This window comes from Hippoglossus hippoglossus, chromosome 5, assembly GCF_009819705.1.
Source record: "Hippoglossus hippoglossus isolate fHipHip1 chromosome 5, fHipHip1.pri, whole genome shotgun sequence".
NCBI classification, from domain to species: domain Eukaryota; kingdom Metazoa; phylum Chordata; class Actinopteri; order Pleuronectiformes; family Pleuronectidae; genus Hippoglossus; species Hippoglossus hippoglossus.
The window spans coordinates 491354-509841 of NC_047155.1; the positions used below are offsets into that span (position 1 = coordinate 491354).

Here is an 18488-nt window from a genome sequence, read left to right on the forward strand (position 1 = left end):
TACATCTCCCATCAGCCCCCAGGTGAAGTAGCTGGATCAGCTGTTCAGATGAAGTCTGAAGCGTTGGACTTGATGCAGCGCTGACTGAACGTGATGCATGCTGGTCCGAGCACAACGCATGCTTGTTACAATCTTTGCCCGATTTCATCCAGCGCTGCAAATCGTCACCAGGTCACGTGACCTTAAAAGATGGCGGGAGCGAGCTTGCTGCTGTCAGACAGATGTTCTCCAGCTGCTGCACCGGTGACGTCACAACTCTGCTCTGATTGGCTGAAGGCTTCATGATGTCTCTTTATGTTTTTATTTTAACAATTCAGATGTGTTTTCTGCTCTGTATATCCATAATTGTACGTGTTAAAAGATATATATATATTTATGATTGTGTGAAGCTATACAACCACTGGCAGTGTTTCTATTCTGTTATTTCTTGTTTGTCTGATTAATACAGAAGAAAAACTCAGTTTATTTCTCTACAAAGACGATGTGATGAATTTCGTCTCCTGTGTATTTACACAAGTTCAATATGGTTTAATTGAATTTTTCAGCTGAAACAAAGTTCTCAGTCGACTTCGTGGTCGAGTCATCTCGAACGCACCTCACGTCAAGTGGTCGAAAGCTCAGGAACCTTTAGTTGAGACTTCGGACAAACTCTGATCAGCTGTTGTTCCCATGAAGCAATCGTTCCACAGTCACCGACAGTTTTTACTTCCTGTTCATTCACATAAATATTTTTATCTCAGAATACGATACGATTGTCATCGCTGAGGTTTGAATGAAACATTTTACAGCTTTTTATTCGAAATAACTTATGTGAAATAATTATAACTTAACTTAATCTTCATACTTGCTGTTGTAACTTCATTTTATTGTATGGTTTAAAATATAGAGCACTTAGTTTGAACAGACATGAAACTGATTCTTCGTCAGCGATGACATGTCAGTGGTCATTGACAACGATTTGTTGATAATAATTCTGCTTCCTGTTTGTAAGAATAAAGATGAGTTGAATCCCCCCCTCTTCTACCCAACACAGCCCAGTCCGCAGCAGGCGGCCATGTTGTTGGCAACGACCTCGACCTCCATCAGATCCTCCAGGGTGTCATTTGGCTCGTCCACCTCCCCGCGACCTTCGACCCAGGCCGGCTGAGTCGCCTCCACAGACCAAAATGCAACGGGCACCTGTAGAACGCCACACGTTTAAATGAAGAAGCACCGCCAGGTCTGAAGAGTCGATCAGATTCTCATTATAAAGCAAAATGTTCGATTGGTTCTCTCTCACCCTCAGTTGCATCTCGCTCAGCATCGTCTCCAGTCCAGCGATGTGATTGGTGAGATCAGGACTTGACTCCTCCTCTAAGGTGAGCCATGGCACCTGGACTAATGCCACCCGAGCGGCCACGCCCACCACACCATCCATGCACCCTGGACAGGAGAGAGAGAGAGAGAGAGACGGAGAGGTCAGACAGGCTTGAGAGAGAGAGAGAGAGAGACAGAGAGAGAGAGAGAGAGAGAGACAGACAGACGAGAGAGAGAGAGAGAGAGACAGACAGACAGACAGGTGAGAGAGAGAGAGAGAGAGAGACAGACAGACAGACGAGAGAGAGAGAGACAGACAGCTGAGAGAGACAGACAGACAGACGAGAGAGAGAGAGAGAGAGAGACAGACAGACAGACGAGAGAGAGAGAGAGAGACAGACAGACAGACAGGTGAGAGAGAGAGAGACAGACAGACGAGAGAGAGAGAGAGAGAGACAGACAGACGAGAGAGAGAGAGAGAGACAGACAGACAGACAGGTGAGAGAGAGAGAGACAGACAGACAGACGAGAGAGAGAGAGACAGAGAGAGAGAGACAGACAGACAGACGAGAGAGAGAGAGAGAGAGAGAGACAGACAGACAGGTGAGAGAGAGAGAGACAGAGAGAGAGAGAGACAGACAGACAGACAGGTGAGAGAGAGAGAGACAGACAGACAGACGAGAGAGAGAGAGAGAGAGAGAGAGAGACAGACAGACAGACAGACAGACAGGTGAGAGAGAGAGAGACAGACAGGTGTTAGTTACATTACATTTCATTGAGCTGACGCTTTTATCCAAAGTGACTCACAATCAGTGCATCAACCATGATGAACAAACCCAGAACAACAAGAATCAAGAAAGTACAATTTCTTCAAAAAAGCAAAACTACAAAGTGCTATGAGTAAGTGACATTTAAGTGCTACTGAATGTTATTCAAGGTGTAGTTGGAAGAGATGTGTTTTTAGTTTGCGGCGGAAGATGTGTAAACTTTCTGTCCTGATGTCGATGTGGAGCTGGTTCCACCGTTTAGGAGCCAGGACAGGAAACAGTCGTGATGTTGATGAGTGACAGCTGTCCCTCGCAGTGAGGGAGCAGCTGATTGGCCGATGCAGAGCGGAGTGGGGGCGGGGCTGTGAGGTTTGACCATGTCCTGGATGTAGACTGGACCGATCCGTTCACAGCACGGTACCAAGTACTAGTGTTTTGAAACGGATCCTCCGGATGTTGTGCAGCATGAATCTACAGGAGCGTGTTGTTGCAGTAATGTTGGCAGAGAGGGAGAGTTGACTGTCGAGTGTCACTTTGTCAGTTCTTTAAAGAAACGTGAAACTTGAGCTTCAACTTGATTCAGAAGTAAAAGTGTCACATGATTCAACCAATCACAGATGACCAGCTGACCTGTGTTAACCAACAAGCGTCTGTCGTAGCGCTGAGTCAGAGGGAACTGTCGAATCAGATCACTCGCTTTACAGAGGTCAGACAGGAAGTTCTCCAGCGCTGATAGTAAGAGAACCCAGAGACGCTCCGACACCTGTCTGTCCTCCGAGGGGGGGGAGTCACTGCCCGACAGCAGACGCATCAGACGCCGCGACAGACCTGGACACAAACAGACAAGTGAGAGACAGACAGATGTGTAGTGAACATGTGTGTAGTGGACAGGTGTGTATGTAGGTGTGGTTTTGGGGGTTAGGGGGCGTGGTTACCGCAGCAGATCCGGTGAGCGAGCGCTCTCGTCTCGTCCATCTCGTCTCTCAGGAAGCTGCAGTCAGCTGAGCTGCCAAGCGACGCTGCCAGCTGTTGGAAACAGGAAGTGACCCGACTGAGAGCCTCCTGAGCACGCTCACACTCGCCCTGCTGTCGGCGCCGCGCTGCCAGCTCGTCCACTGAATGACGCCACCGGCTCATGATGTCATCAGGTGTGTGGATCAGTTCCAGCTGTTTGAACCTGACATGTAATTCAACTCACTTTTTGTTCCGTCAAACAACTACTTTTGTTCAATTACTTGTCTTATGTAATACAATAATAATAAGCAAAATATCAGTGTTTTCTGAAGGTTTCATGTGAATCATAAACGTGATCATACCTGACGTCAGAACAAGGATCAGCATCAGTCGACGGACATGACGACTCGTTTCCTTTCAGACGTTCTGATCCGGTAACATTCAGCAACAAAAAGCAAACAACACGAGTCAACGAGACAGCCTGAAAGAAATGTCCTGCAGGACAGACAGGGGGGGACCTGTTTGTAGATCCTGCTTCCTGACTCACTGTTTATTATATCAAATTATAGTATTATTTATTATATTATGAATATATCATATTATATAGATAGTTGTTCATCAGATGTTATCATATATATAAATTTAACTCTATATACTTCTAATCTTAATGATAAGATTAAACCTTTTTTCAAATCATTTGACTAAAATAAATTGTAGAATAAAGAATAAAACTCACCTGCTGTCGATCAGCTGCGTCTGTTTGTGTGAACGACAATCGTTCAGGTTTCTATCAACGCTCGTCTTCTTCTTCCTCTTCCTCTTCTTCCTCGACTCCAGGGATCCTCAGTGTTTTTAATTAACAGCTGACACCTGAACCTCTCCCACAAGACTCTTTATTTTACCCTCAGTTCTGCCTCACAGGTAAACACCTCTGTCTCACCTGTGCAGGTCGACAGAGTCACGTCAGGTTAAATATAGACTGACCCGGGTCAAAGGTCAGACAGTTCTTTTTTCATGTTTAATGAAATAAAGATAATTAAACCTTCAGACTCTCAATAGTTTGCCTCTTTGATGCTAACAGTGCTAACATCAAAGAGCTGTAATAATGATGATAATAAAATAATGATAATTTTTATAATCCTACAATCAATACTAAACTAGTATTGATTAGCTAATGCTAATGCTAAGCTAAACACCAATACGCCCCTTACTCTACACAAGCTATATTGATACATAATGCTAACTGTTAGTTTTACAGCCGTTAGCTTCTACGATTGAACACCATGAAGGCTAAAGCTAAGCTAAAATGTCATGTTAGTGATTTTAACTGTGAACTGTCGTGTGGGTAGTTTTTTAGATTTTATAAGGAAACTAATCTGATTTGCCCGCTACACAGACAGGAAGTGATAAAACAGGTCAGCTGACCACCAGTGCGAGCCCTGATGATCAGCTGACTATCATCATCATCATCATCATCATCATCATCATCATCATCAAAATCATCATCACAAGATTCATAAATCAAACATTAAATCAAATGATGGCACTTTATAGAGACAAAAACCGTAAAGGAAATCCAACTCTCCAGCGTCTAATCCAGGAGTGGTAGCCTAGCTTAGCACAAACAGCTCAAGGTTAACAGTTTCCCCCTGCTTTTGATCTTCCTGCTAAGCTAGGTAACCTGTTTCATTTGCTTCCAGTCTTTTTGCTAAGCTAGGCTAACAGTTCCCCATGCTTACAGTCTTTGTGCTAAGCTAGGCTAACAGTTTACCATGCTTACAGTCTTTGAGCTAAGCTAAGCTAACAGCCTTGGATGTTTCAGTTCTGATCTCAGATATTGATCAGTTCATGATTGATTAGTTCAGTCCGACACTTGGAGGATGATTCATAATTCAGTCGTAATCGGCTGTTCTCAGTTCCTCCAGCAGGAGGCCACGGAGAGAAAAAACTTCAGACTCCGCCTCCCTTTTGTGATTGGCTGTAGTAATGCTGGTTTTTAGATGGGGTGTGGGTCAACCGGTGATCATGTGACAGTGGTCATGTTGTTGTTGCTATGGCAACATTGTTACTGTGCAATGTAATTGTTCTTGCATCGTCATGGCAGCATGTTGTGTTGTCATGGTCTTGGCGGCATGTGTTGTCTTCATGGCTGGTGTAGTCATGGCAGCGTGTGTGTGCGTGTGGCGAGCGCCTCCATCACCTCGTGGCAGAGACACTGACAGAAGCCGTAGATGACGAGGAGGAGCAGCGTCGACGGGACCAAACTGACGAGGACGACGCCCAACCACAGCTGACCAATCATAAGCAGGTAAATCCCCAGAGGCAGCGAGCTGAAGAACACCTGTACACATACAACGACAAGGTCACGACACACAGACAGACACACACACAAATACTCTCTACCCTGACTGGCGCCGCTCTCGTACTGACCAGACAAAGCGCCCCCAGAAGGCAGCGAGGGATGCTGCGGGATGTCCAGTTGTGACACTTGTGGGGGGGCAGGTGACAGGGCAGCGAGTCGATGCTGGGGGGGCGGTACACACCCACCACGTTGAGCGTGCTCAGTGAGTCCGACGAAGGAGACGATTCGGGAAGTTCCATGATGGTGATGACCAGACAGTCTGAGGAGCGGTGCGACGCCTCCACGCTGCCCCCTGCTGACACAACACATTCACTCACGTTAACTCATCACAGACGTTAAGTAGAAACATGATAAACATATAAACATAAACATGATAAACAAACAAACAAATAAAAAGTTTTTTCACCGGCGAGACAAGAAGGACTCAACACCACCCCCCCCCCCTCCTCCGCCACGCCGAGCTCGGTCCTGACACGACAACACCGCCAGAATGTGTCGGTCGTCCTCCATCAACCACACCTGAGAAAGAAAAACAAAAAGAAGAGGCGGAGTCAGTCTGGGGAGAAAAGGGGAGGGGTCTGTCCTCCTCATCAGAAAGGTCATCTCACCTCTTCATCGGGGACGTGCGTCTCATGGCGACAGAATGGACAGCTGATGACAGAGGGGGACGACTCTCCTGATAACCAATCAGAAAGGAGTAACATGATGATGTTATAAAGGGTTAACGTTGCATCTGATTGGCTGCATCATACTGGACAGTTTACTTCCGTGCTGTCATGTGATTGGTCAGGTGCAGTATGACCTCTGATTGGTCAGTGTCAGACACGTCATGAGAATATGAGCCTAATAATACACCTGTAGGTGTCAGTGTTGTTCACCTTACAGCTCCACTCACCCATGTCGACCATCTTCTTCAGACACTTGGCGCAGACGCGATGCAAACATCCCAGAAGCTTCGGTTTCCTGCTGCGAGTGTCGTAACGGTTGTAACAGATTTTACACTCGAGCTCCTCCAAAGTGTAAACCAGTGACTGAGCCCAGGTCTGCACCTGAACGCATCACAACAGTTAATAACTGAGCCCAGATATATACATATATTTATTTTTTTTAATTTTTAATTTTTATTACGAGGTAAGAGGATGTTCCTAAAAGTACAAAAAAGAGGGTTTGTCTTTTAACACCGTACATTTATGAATATGGAAACGTATCTGAATTGTTAAAATAAAAAAATAATATATTATGACATGCATGTCAGTGAAGCCTTCAGCCAATCGGAGCAGAGTTGTGTGGCCCCAAGGTGCTGCAGCTGGAGGAGAACATCTGTCTGACTGCAGCCGGCTTGCTCCCGACATGTTTTAAGGTCACGTGACCTGGTGACGTATTGCAGCGCTGGATGAAGGCGGACAAAAATCCAGCATGCGTCATGTCAACGCTCCGCAGAGCTGCATCAAGTCGAACGCACCAGGCAACAGAACATGTGATTCTGCACTTGAACGCAACTGTTTGTCTCTGACTCTTTATTTAAACTCAACCAACAACTTGTATCTTAGATCCCATTCCTACAAAATGACTTAAAGAAATTCTGCCTCTAATAAAAAGTACGTTACTGAACACAATCAATCTGTCATTATCATCAGGATGTACCACAGTCCTTTAAACTAGCTGTAATCAAACCCCTTCTCAACTACAGACCGATATCCAACCTCCCCTTCCTGTCTAAAATCCTGAGAAGGTTGTAGCCAATCAGCTCTAAGAGTTTCTCCAGGAAAGTAATATGAAGACTTTCAGTCGGGGTTTAGAGCCAATCACAGCACGGAGACAGCCTTGGTTAAAGTCACTAATGAGCTTCTAGTAGCTTCAGATGTTTGTGTCTGTCCTCGTCCTGTTAGATCTCAGTGCAGCATTCAACACTATTGACCATCACATTTTATTACAGAGACTAGAACAGTTCATTAGCATTAAAGGAACCGCCCTGAACTGGTTTAAATCATATTTACCAGATCGATTCCAATTTGAGCAAATTAATGATGAGTCATCTTTGCGCACCAAAGTTAACCACGGTGTTCCACAGGGCTCTGTGCTCGGCCCAGTTTTATTCTCATTATATATGCTTCCACTTGGAAACATTATCAGGACACACTCGTACATTTCCACTGCTATGCAGATGACACCCAGTTATACTTTTCAATAAAACCTGGACAATGTCATCAATTAACTAAACTCTAAAACTAAGATTGATTGAATCTGTCAGTTTGAAGTGATGCTGCAGATGGGAAATCTCACCTTGCCCTCCAGCTCCCGGCAAGGCTCCGCCTCCTTCAGCTGGCTCATTCTGTTGGCTGTCGTCTTCACCTTAAGCAAGAGGGAGGAGCCAGAGTGGGTGGAGCTTAACTAAACCTAAGTCCGTCACTTTATATACAGTCACTGATCCTCTTTATATACAGTCACTGATCCTCTTTATATACAGTCACTGATCCTCTTTATATACAGTCACTAATCATCTTTATATACAGTCACTGATGGTCTTTATATACAGTCACTGATGGTCTTTATATACAGTCACTGATCCTCTTTATATACAGTCACTAATCATCTTTATATACAGTCACTGATGGTCTTTATATACAGTCACTGATGGTCTTTATATACAGTCACTGATCCTCTTTATATACAGTCACTGATCCTCTTTATATACAGTCACTGATCATCTTTATATACAGTCACTGATCCTCTTTATATACAGTCACTAATCATATTTATATACAGTCACTGATGGTCTTTATATACAGTCACTGATCATCTTTATATACAGTCACTGATCCTCTTTATATACAGTCACTGATCCTCTTTATATACAGTCACTGATGGTCTTTATATACAGTCACTGATCATCTTTATATACAGTCACTGATGGTCTTTATATACAGTCACTGATCATCTTTATATACAGTCACTAATCATATTTATATAGTCACTGATGGTCTTTATATACAGTCACTGATCATCTTTATATACAGTCACTGATCATATTTATATAGTCACTGATGGTCTTTATATACAGTCACTGATCATCTTTATATACAGTCACTGATCATATTTATATAGTCACTGATGGTCTTTATATACAGTCACTGATGGTCTTTATATACAGTCACTGATCATCTTTATATAGTCACTAATCATATTTATATAGTCACTGATGGTCTTTATATACAGTCACTGATCATCTTTATATACAGTCACTGATCCTCTTTATATACAGTCACTGATCATCTTTATATACAGTCACTGATCATCTTTATATACAGTCACTGATGGTCTTTATATACAGTCACTGATGGTCTTTATATACAGTCACTGATCATCTTTATATACAGTCACTGATCCTCTTTATATACAGTCACTGATCATCTCTATATACAGTCACTGATGGTCTTTATATACAGTCACTGATGGTCTTTATATACAGTCACTGATCATCTTTATATACAGTCACTGATGGTCTTTATATACAGTCACTCATCATCTTTATATACAGTCACTGATGGTCTTTATATACAGTCACTGATGGTCTTTATATACAGTCACTCATCATCTTTATATACAGTCACTGATGGTCTTTATATAGTCACTGATCCTCTTTATATACAGTCAGTGATCATCTTTATATACAGTCACTGATAGTCTTTATATACAGTCACTGATCCTCTTTATATACAGTCACTGATCATCTTTATATAGTCACTGATCCTCTTTATATACAGTCAGTGATCATCTTTATATACAGTCACTGATCCTCTTTATATACAGTCACTGATCATCTTTATATACAGTCACTGATCCTCTTTATATACAGTCACTGATCATCTTTATATACAGTCACTGATCCTCTTTATATACAGTCACTGATCATCTTTATATACAGTCACTGATCATCTTTATATAGTCACTGATCCTCTTTATATACAGTTACTGATCGTCTTTATATACAGTCACTGATCCTCTTTATATACAGTCACTGATCCTCTTTATATACAGTCACTGATCATCTTTATATAGTCACTGATCATCTTTATATACAGACACTGATCATCTTTATATACAGTCACTGATAGTCTTTATATACAGTCACTGATCATCTTTATATACAGTCACTGATCATCTTTATATACAGTCACTGATCCTCTTTATATACAGTCACTGATCCTCTTTATATACAGTCACTGATGGTCTTTATATACAGTCACTCATCATCTTTATATACAGTCACTGATCCTCTTTATATACAGTCACTGATCATCTTTATATACAGTCACTGATCCTCTTTATATACAGTCACTGATCATCTTTATATACAGTCACTGATCATCTTTATATACAGTCACTGATCATCTTTATATACAGTCACTGATCATCTTTATATACAGTCACTGATCCTCTTTATATACAGTCACTGATCCTCTTTATATACAGTCACTGATCCTCTTTATATACAGTCACTCATCAGCATGATACAGGTGTGAAAATGACGAACTGTAACATCATCATCAGTGAGTTGATGCTCTACTCACCTGCTTGTGAAGGTGATGGTTGCTCGGGGTTGTAGATGCTGTTGCTCGGTACGTTGCTGGTTTTTAATCTGCTGAACGTTTCTCTCTGGTTGAAGCAACACAGATGATTAACGTCGTCTGGTAACTGTTCATTAGTTGCTGCAAGTTGAGGAGTTGTAGGTGTAGTTGCTGCGGTCTCTTGTTATTCAACATAGGAAAATAGGTTGTCGAGTTGCTTTACATGTCGTACATGTTGTAGTTGCTGTAGGTGTTTCCGTAGATTCAGTTGCTTGTGGCCTGGATGTTGTCGGTCAGGTTGAAGCAACATCTTGATCATTGAACAGCAACATGTTGATCTGCAGCTGCAGGTTCATCAAGTGATGACAACTCTGTCAGATCATCACTGCAGCAACAGTCAGGCTGTGTGTCTGTGTGTATCTCAGGTTGCTCTGTGTGTGTCTGTGTGTATCTCAGGTTGCTCTGTGTGTGTCTGTGTGTATCTCAGGTTGCTCTGTGTGTGTGTGTGTCTGTGTGTATCTCAGGTTGCTCTGTGTGTGTCTGTGTGTATCTCAGGTTGCTCTGTGTGTATCTCAGGTTGCTCTGTGTGTGTGTGTGTCTGTGTGTATCTCAGGTTGCTCTGTGTGTGTGTCTGTGTGTATCTCAGGTTGCTCTGTGTGTGTGTGTGTGTGTGTGTGTATCTCAGGTTGGTCTGTGTGTGTGTGTGTCTGTGTGTATCTCAGGTTGCTCTGTGTGTGTGTGTGTCTGTGTGTGTCTCAGGTTGCTCTGTGTGTGTGTGTCTGTGTGTGTCTCAGGTTGCTCTGTGTGTGTGTGTGTCTGTGTGTATCTCAGGTTGCTCTGTGTGTGTGTCTGTGTGTATCTCAGGTTGCTCTGTGTGTGTGTCTCAGGTTGCTCTGTGTGTGTGTGTCTATGTGTATATCAGGTTGCTGTGTGTGTATCTCAGGTTGCTCTGTGTGTGTGTCTGTGTGTATCTCAGGTTGCTCTGTGTGTGTGTCTCAGGTTGCTCTGTGTGTGTGTCTATGTGTATCTCAGGTTGCTCTGTGTGTGTGTCTGTGTGTATCTCAGGTTGCTCTGTGTGTGTGTCTCAGGTTGCTCTGTGTGTGTGTCTATGTGTATATCAGGTTGCTCTGTGTGTGTGTGTGTGTGTATCTCAGGTTGCTCTGTGTGTGTGTGTGTGTGTGTGTCTGTGTGTAACTCAGGTTGCTCTGTGTGTGTGTCTGTGTGTGTGTGTGTGTGTGTGTGTCTGTGTCTCAGGTTGCTCTGTGTGTGTGTGTGTCTGTGTGTGTCTCAGGTTGTCTGTGTGTGTCTGTGTGTGTCTCAGGTTGTCTGTGTGTGTCTGTGTGTGTCTCAGGTTGCTCTGTGTGTGTCTGTGTGTGTCTCAGGTTGTGTGTGTGTCTGTGTGTGTCTCAGGTTGCTCTGTGTGTGTCTGTGTGTGTCTCAGGTTGCTCTGTGTGTGTCTGTGTGTGTCTCAGGTTGTCTGTGTGTGTCTGTGTGTGTCTCAGGTTGTGTGTGTGTGTCTGTGTGTGTCTCAGGTTGCTCTGTGTGTGTGTGTCTGTGTCTCAGGTTGCTCTGTGTGTGTGTGTGTCTGTGTGTGTCTCAGGTTGTCTGTGTGTGTCTGTGTGTGTCTCAGGTTGTCTGTGTGTGTCTGTGTGTGTCTCAGGTTGTGTGTGTGTGTCTGTGTGTGTCTCAGGTTGCTCTGTGTGTGTCTGTGTGTGTCTCAGGTTGCTCTGTGTGTGTCTCAGGTTGTCTGTGTGTGTCTCAGGTTGCTCTGTGTGTGTCTGTGTGTGTCTCAGGTTGCTCTGTGTGTGTCTCAGGTTGCTCTGTGTGTGTCTGTGTGTGTCTCAGGTTGCTCTGTGTGTGTCTGTGTGTGTCTCAGGTTGCTCTGTGTGTGTCTGTGTGTGTCTCAGGTTGTCTGTGTGTGTCTGTGTGTGTCTCAGGTTGTCTGTGTGTGTCTGTGTGTGTCTCAGGTTGTCTGTGTGTGTCTGTGTGTGTCTGTGTGTGTCTCAGGTTGTCTGTGTGTGTCTGTGTGTGTCTCAGGTTGTCTGTGTGTGTCTGTGTGTGTCTCAGGTTGCAGTCACCCTGTGCAGCTCGTGCATCGCCTCCAGCCTCATTAACAGTCCGTCGTCGTCTCGCGCCTCCTGTGGCTGACAGTAGCGGGAAGCTAACATGCTAACATGCTAACATGCTAACGGACAAGGGGAGCGCCGTGTCTGGTCGGTCGGTTGTCGGGACGGCGATTGTCGGGATGACGGTTGTAAGGATGTCGGTGGTCGGGATGTCGGTGGTCGGTCGCTGTCTCGCTGATGTCGGTGACTCATGTCTCTCCTTCGTCTCACTGCGGCGCGCGGCCGGCGGCGGGAGCTGGGTTACCATGGAAACCAGCCTGCAGCGGGAAGACGGGAAATCTGCGAGTGACGATCGAGAGCATAGAGGATCAATAACATGATCAATAACATGATCAATAACATCAGTAACATGATCAATAACATGATCAGTAACATGATCAATAACATCAGTAACATGATCAATAACAGGATCAATAACATGATCAATAACATGATCAGTAACATGATCAATAACAGGATCAATAACATGATCAATAACATGATCAGTAACAAAACATGATCAATAACATGATCAGTAACATGATCAATAACATGATCAGTAACATGATCAGTAACATGATCAATAACATGATCAGTAACATCAGTAACATGATCAATAACATGATCAGTAACATGATCAGTAACATCAGTAACATGATCAGTAACATGATCAGTAACATGATCAGTAACAGGATCAATAACATGATCAATAACATGATCAGTAACATGATCAATAACATGATCAGTAACATCAATAACATGATCAATAACATCAATAACATGATCAGTAACATGATCAATAACATAAATAACATGATCAATAACATGATCAGTAACATGATCAATAACATAAATAACATGATCAATAACATGATCAATAACATCAATAACATGATCAATAACATGATCAGTAACATGATCAGTAACATGATCAATAACATGATCAGTAACATGATCAATAACATGATCAGTAACATCAATAACATGATCAATAACATCAATAACATGATCAGTAACATGATCAATAACATAAATAACATGATCAATAACATGATCAGTAACATGATCAATAACATAAATAACATGATCAATAACATGATCAGTAACATGATCAATAACATAAATAACATGATCAATAACATGATCAGTAACATGATCAATAACATAAATAACATGATCAATAACATGATCAATAACATGATCAGTAACATGATCAATAACATGATCAATAACATGATCAGTAACATGATCAATAACATGATCAATAACATGATCAGTAACATGATCAATAACATCAATAACATGATCAATAACATCATCAACAGAGTACAATAGAATTAGTGTTTTATGTATTTAAAGTATTCAGAGTACAATAGAATTAGTGTTTTGTGTATTTAAAGTATTCAGAGTACTTCCAGGTGTATTCCTCCAGTGTCTGTACTGTATATGTTGTAGTGTCCAGTAGTGGAGTAGAAGTACTCAGTTACTTCCAACCACTGGTGAACACTGAAGGTGCTACAGGAACGTGTTAAGTTCTCTCTGTTTCGGGGGAGTGGTTCCGTTGAGACACACTTCCTGTACGTCACATCCTGTAGCTGCCTCTAAAAACCGGCCTGGCGGATCCCGCAGTTTCAGTTGCGGGTTAGTTCGGTGAATCCTGCGTGAATCGGCGCCATCAGAACCGCAGACATGGTGAGTGTTTACCGGACACACGGTCTTCACGCTGCTCGCCGCGGGAACCGTCGTATTTCACCGGTTAACGGGTTAATGGGACGATGGCGGGAGTTTGAATGAACGTCGAGTGAACGTCGGTGAAGAGCTGCAGCTGCACGCGCGTTAAACCGATTAATCAGACCGACACTCGGTCGTCGGCAGGTTTCCGGTCAGTTACCGACGTTCTGAGAAACCGAGCGACATTAGGATCGGTGTTAGTTCGGTTAGCCGTTAGCTCACCGGCTAGCTGCCCGGTTCAGTCACACGTTCGATTCCTGATGTCACTTGTTTCCTCTTCTCCATGGTTTACCTGACTTGTCTTCAGCCTCTGCAGCGTCTGGTCCTCGGCTGGTCTCAGCGGCTTCAGGAGGACCTGCGGTCCCAGGAGGACCTGCAGCTGCTTCTTTGTTCGCTGCTGTAGAAGCTGAGACACTCACCAAGTGTTACTCTGACCCTAGGGTCGTGGAAGTAGAAGTCAGACATAACGTGATGAAAAGATGACGCACTCGTACAAAGTGGAGGCTCCCAGTCTAACCATCGTGTTCGGCTGTGATCTGGTCAAACATTCAGGTTGTCGGTGGTAAATAGTCACAATCCTACGTGTTGTTAAAGGGCAGGAGACGTCCTGATCTCAGAACTACTGTGGAATCATTCAGAACTTCACGTCTCTGCTCCAAAAAGAAACAAGTTCAAGGTTCAAAGGCTTTATTGTCATATGCAGAATTAAACAGGTTATCAATGCAATGGAGTTCTTAGTTCTCTGGTCTGTCTGGTGCCGTCAGTTATTAAAATACAAACACTAGAAACATCCAAAGAGAACTAGAAAGTGTAATATGTGTATATTTATACATGTACTGTAATGTGAGTTTTAGTTATGAATACAATTGATAAGAGATAAATAACAGCTGATGTAGATAAGGTGATTTTAACTGTGCTAAAAACTGTTTAAGACACAAAACTCCATGAAAGCACCAAGAGGCTTGTAAGTGGAGGCACGTTCCCATGAGTGACTCTATAGTGGGGGGGGGTTATGCACAGGTATAGCCTGTTCCAGTAAAGCTCAACTAGTACATGATCTACTGGGCAACATGGGAAACAGAATATCAAGTGATTTATTTCAATATATGGACATGTATTGAGATATAAACCAAACCAGCAGCACTGCACTGAGGCTCGTTGCTCCGCTGGTCCACAAGTGACTGCTCCTCTGATGGTTTCTAATCATCACACTTAGAACTGATCTTTAAAAACCTGCTGGATTCATATTTATGTTCCTGGATAAACAGGAAGTCTCTTCTTCTGCAGATATGAAGTTAAAACACTGAGACTTCCGTCTGCAGGCGGATCAAACACAGAGTAAACATCAGTCCTGTACGCGTCCTGATGACGTGAGACCAGTGATGGTGTTAATTGTTAAAGTGTAAAGTGAGCGCAGGTCAGAGGTGGTAAGGAGGAACGACACCTTCATCATCTCCTCAGCACTCTGATGGGGGGGGGGGAGTAACTAGTGACTGATTCTTCAGACGTAATAAAACATAACCTGCCTCCATCCTGCTGCTGTGACGTCATCAAGTGACCACACGCCCCCACTTTCATATTCAACTGGGAATGACGTCATTTACACAAAGTGTTTAGACTCAATGTCTCTGATGTCTCCTACGAGGTGCGTTCATGGACCCTCGGACACATCGTGTGGCTAAGTCCGTTAGCATCTCCACGTCCGGAGGAGGAGATTTATGGTCCGAACGCGGTGAACGTGACCTTGTTTCACGTCGTATGTGGACGTCGGGGCTAGCTGACACTTGATGACACCACACCAGCAGCATGGGGCATGTTGTGCTTTCTGTTTTATTACGTCTGAAGAAGAGGTCACCTGGGCTGAGACCTTGTTTACCCCTGAAGCTCCCATCATAGTGCTGAGGAGATGATGAGGAATGTTCATTTCTCTGTGAACTCCCTTTAATGGATGTGACGGCGTTGACCCTTGTGTCACGTGAACACACTGGTAGCTGATGGAGAACTCAGAGTTCACTGGGACACTTCAGGTTATCAGGACAACGTTGGGTTCAATGAAGCTGGATAATCACACAGATCCTGGGTCTGTTGAACTCACTTCGTACAACGGGACTCTGGTCTGTGTCATCTGCTTTGTCTTGACTTTTATATCAGCAGAACATCACTTCTCTGAAACGTCAGATCAGTTTGAGTTGCTGCTTCGTTGTGTGAAGGTGATGATGTCACAGTGACGCCTGTCTCTGATTGGTTTTCAGACGGTGGGAAAGAGCAGTAAGATGCTGCAGCACATTGACTTCAGGATGAGATGCATCCTGCAGGACGGACGCATCTTCATCGGAACCTTTAAAGCCTTCGACAAGCACATGAACCTGATTCTGTGTGACTGCGACGAGTTCAGGAAGATCAAGTAGGTTCAAAGGTCAACGTCACCTGATCAATATGAATTTGTTTATTTATTCATAAATTTTTTATATCATGAAATGTTGGGAAATATTTTGCTGTAGTGTCTTCAACCAGTTATGAACGATTAATTCTACCTAATTGCTAATATTCACTGAATCAGAAGTTACTGCATCAATAGATCACATGATGTAGGTGTCTGATCTCATGAGCATCGTTAAAGTGTTGAGGTAAACTGAAGCAGTTTTCAGACATGTTCCTCACATGTTCTGCAGGTTCTCTGTGTGAGAACAAATGTCTGAGTCAGTGTCTCTGGACATGTTCTGGATCTTCTCCTGCAGCCTCTTTGTAAAATGTGTGTAACATGTCAGTGAGTCCATGTGAGGAGACAGCAGGACAATGTGTGGAAGCTTCCCAGAGAGCGAGTGGACGTGTTGATGAGGTTTCTAACACGTGACGGACGTGAAGCTGGAAGAACACAACCATCTCAGGATGAAGAAGAGGAGCCGTACACGTAGAAGACGAAGACGTCCACTTGGAAACACGAGGAGGTTCCAGATCTTCTGGTGATGAGGGCCGACGCCGGTGTGGATGAGCTGTAAACAACAACACTGATCTTTCCACAGCAGAGTTTATACGTCATGTCCGGCCTCCTGCTGCTCTACAGGCTCCGCCCCTGCTGCTCTACAGGCTCCGCCTCCTGCTGCTCTACAGGCTCCGCCCCTCGCCTGGATGTCCCCACATGTTCCTGTTTGAACGAGTCGGACCCGACAACCTGCTGCTGCTGCTTCACAAACACCAACTACACAACATGTCCAGAAACAACCTGCTGCTGCTGCTTCACAAACACCAACTACACAACATGTTTATGTCTGAAACAACTTCACTGATCTGATCGTTGCTGTCAGATTATATTTGAGATTGCAAATGTCGGTATGTTCCGAGGGCATTGTGGGTAACAGGTGTCTATTTTCAGGCCGAAGAACTCAAAGCAGCCTGAGCGGGAGGAGAAGAGGGTTCTGGGATTGGTTCTGCTGAGGGGAGAGAACCTGGTTTCCATGACGGTGGAGGGCCCTCCCCCTAAAGACGTGAGTATTACCTGGGCTCAGTGTTGTCCTGAGTAACCGTGGTTACAGTCTGTTTGTAAACTTTAACCTCTGACCCCTCTTTTCAGACTGGTATAGCCAGAGTCCCGTTGGCGGGTGTGGCGGGGGGGCCAGGTGTGGGCCGGGCCGCTGGTCGTGGGGTTCCTGCAGGAGCGCCGATGCCTCAGGCTCCGGCCGGACTCGCTGGGCCCGTCAGAGGAGTGGGCGGGCCTTCCCAGCAGGTAACTATAGCAACAATGTCCTCAGGTGCTCAGGTGTGCGTGTTCAGGTGATGACGACTTCCTGTGTTTCCAGGTGATGACGCCGCAGGGCAGAGGGACGGTTGCTGCGGCAGCAGCTGGTGCGAGCATCGCCGGGGCCCCCACACAGTATCCACCTGGACGAGGAGCCCCGCCACCAATGGGCCGGGGAGCTCCGCCTCCAGGTGAGATGTAGTTTGATGTTGCATGTTTATCACCTGCAGCAGCTCAGGTGCTGGTGTGTTCAAGTAGGAAATCAGAGGCCACGCCTCCACCTCCTGTCAGCTAATTGTTGTTACCTGGCCCCTCCCCCTGCAGGTATGATGGGTCCGCCCCCTGGCATGCGACCTCCGATGGGTCCTCCCATGGGGATGCCTCCAGGTCGAGGAGCTCCGATGGGGATGCCGCCCCCCGGCATGAGGCCCCCACCCCCCGGCATGAGAGGTAACCAGTTAGCAAGGAGATGAGTTTGATCAGGTCTGAACAGCCAATCAGATTGCAACTTTGTCATTCAGCTGTAACTGATCATGTGACCCCTCTGCTATGTTTTAGGACCACCCCCTCCTGGAATGAGACCGCCGCCCCGTCCCTGAAGAGGCTCCGCCCCCTCACTCACCTATTGTATAGACTTTTTTTAAATCTTGTTTGTTTTTTTAAATAAAGTTTCCTCAGGATGTTTGATTTAATCTTGACTGTTTTCACTTTCTATCGGTTCAATAAAGGCCATGAGGAACAGCCAATCAGAGCTCAGATCAACTCATTAATATACATGAAGGAGGCGGAGTTAGGTGTGAAACCTCTGAAGAGTTTAAACATTAAATTGTTCTAAATACTAAATAACAGTGATATGTTCAGCTACAGTCGTACAGTTGACTTGACGTCTTCCTTCACAGTGAAGGTTGAAACTTTATTGAGAAACCTAAATTTATATAGTTGTAGTCAAATTCTTCAATCAAAATGACT

General features: G+C 44.4%; 3 protein-coding genes across 7 annotated transcripts; 1 reads left to right on the forward strand and 2 right to left on the reverse strand.

Annotated features, from left to right (window-relative positions):
- Window positions 1-284: 284 nt before the first annotated feature.
- Window positions 285-3956, reverse strand: zgc:109913 (regulator of G-protein signaling 9-binding protein). 5 transcript variants are annotated; one of them, XM_034586662.1, is made up of 6 exons: window positions 3754-3956; window positions 3380-3443; window positions 2999-3230; window positions 2694-2891; window positions 1280-1422; window positions 285-1179 (listed from the first exon to the last, which is right to left on the reverse strand). In XM_034586662.1, exons 3-6 carry the CDS (start codon window positions 3198-3200, stop codon window positions 1021-1023), a joined length of 702 nt encoding a protein of 233 aa, XP_034442553.1. In that variant the 5' UTR covers window positions 3201-3230; window positions 3380-3443; window positions 3754-3956; the 3' UTR covers window positions 285-1020. The 5 variants fall into 5 exon arrangements, with proteins under 5 accessions (XP_034442553.1, XP_034442551.1, XP_034442552.1 ...); XM_034586661.1 differs by having other exon boundaries at window positions 286-1179; window positions 2999-3240; XM_034586660.1 differs by having other exon boundaries at window positions 3380-3956.
- A 1219-nt stretch (window positions 3957-5175) lies between these two features.
- On the reverse strand, window positions 5176-10389 carry LOC117761157 (E3 ubiquitin-protein ligase RNF182). Its single transcript, XM_034584818.1, has 7 exons — window positions 9951-10389; window positions 7663-7731; window positions 6275-6428; window positions 5988-6055; window positions 5786-5898; window positions 5448-5691; window positions 5176-5358 (listed from the first exon to the last, which is right to left on the reverse strand). The coding sequence occupies exons 2-7, from the start codon at window positions 7708-7710 to the stop codon at window positions 5176-5178; spliced, it is 810 nt and encodes a 269-aa protein (XP_034440709.1). The 5' UTR covers window positions 7711-7731; window positions 9951-10389.
- A 3208-nt stretch (window positions 10390-13597) lies between these two features.
- On the forward strand, window positions 13598-18211 carry snrpb (small nuclear ribonucleoprotein polypeptides B and B1). Its single transcript, XM_034586657.1, has 7 exons — window positions 13598-13744; window positions 16036-16187; window positions 17157-17268; window positions 17355-17507; window positions 17581-17710; window positions 17844-17969; window positions 18078-18211. The coding sequence occupies exons 1-7, from the start codon at window positions 13742-13744 to the stop codon at window positions 18116-18118; spliced, it is 717 nt and encodes a 238-aa protein (XP_034442548.1). The 5' UTR covers window positions 13598-13741; the 3' UTR covers window positions 18119-18211.
- The last annotated feature ends 277 nt before the right edge of the window (window positions 18212-18488 follow it).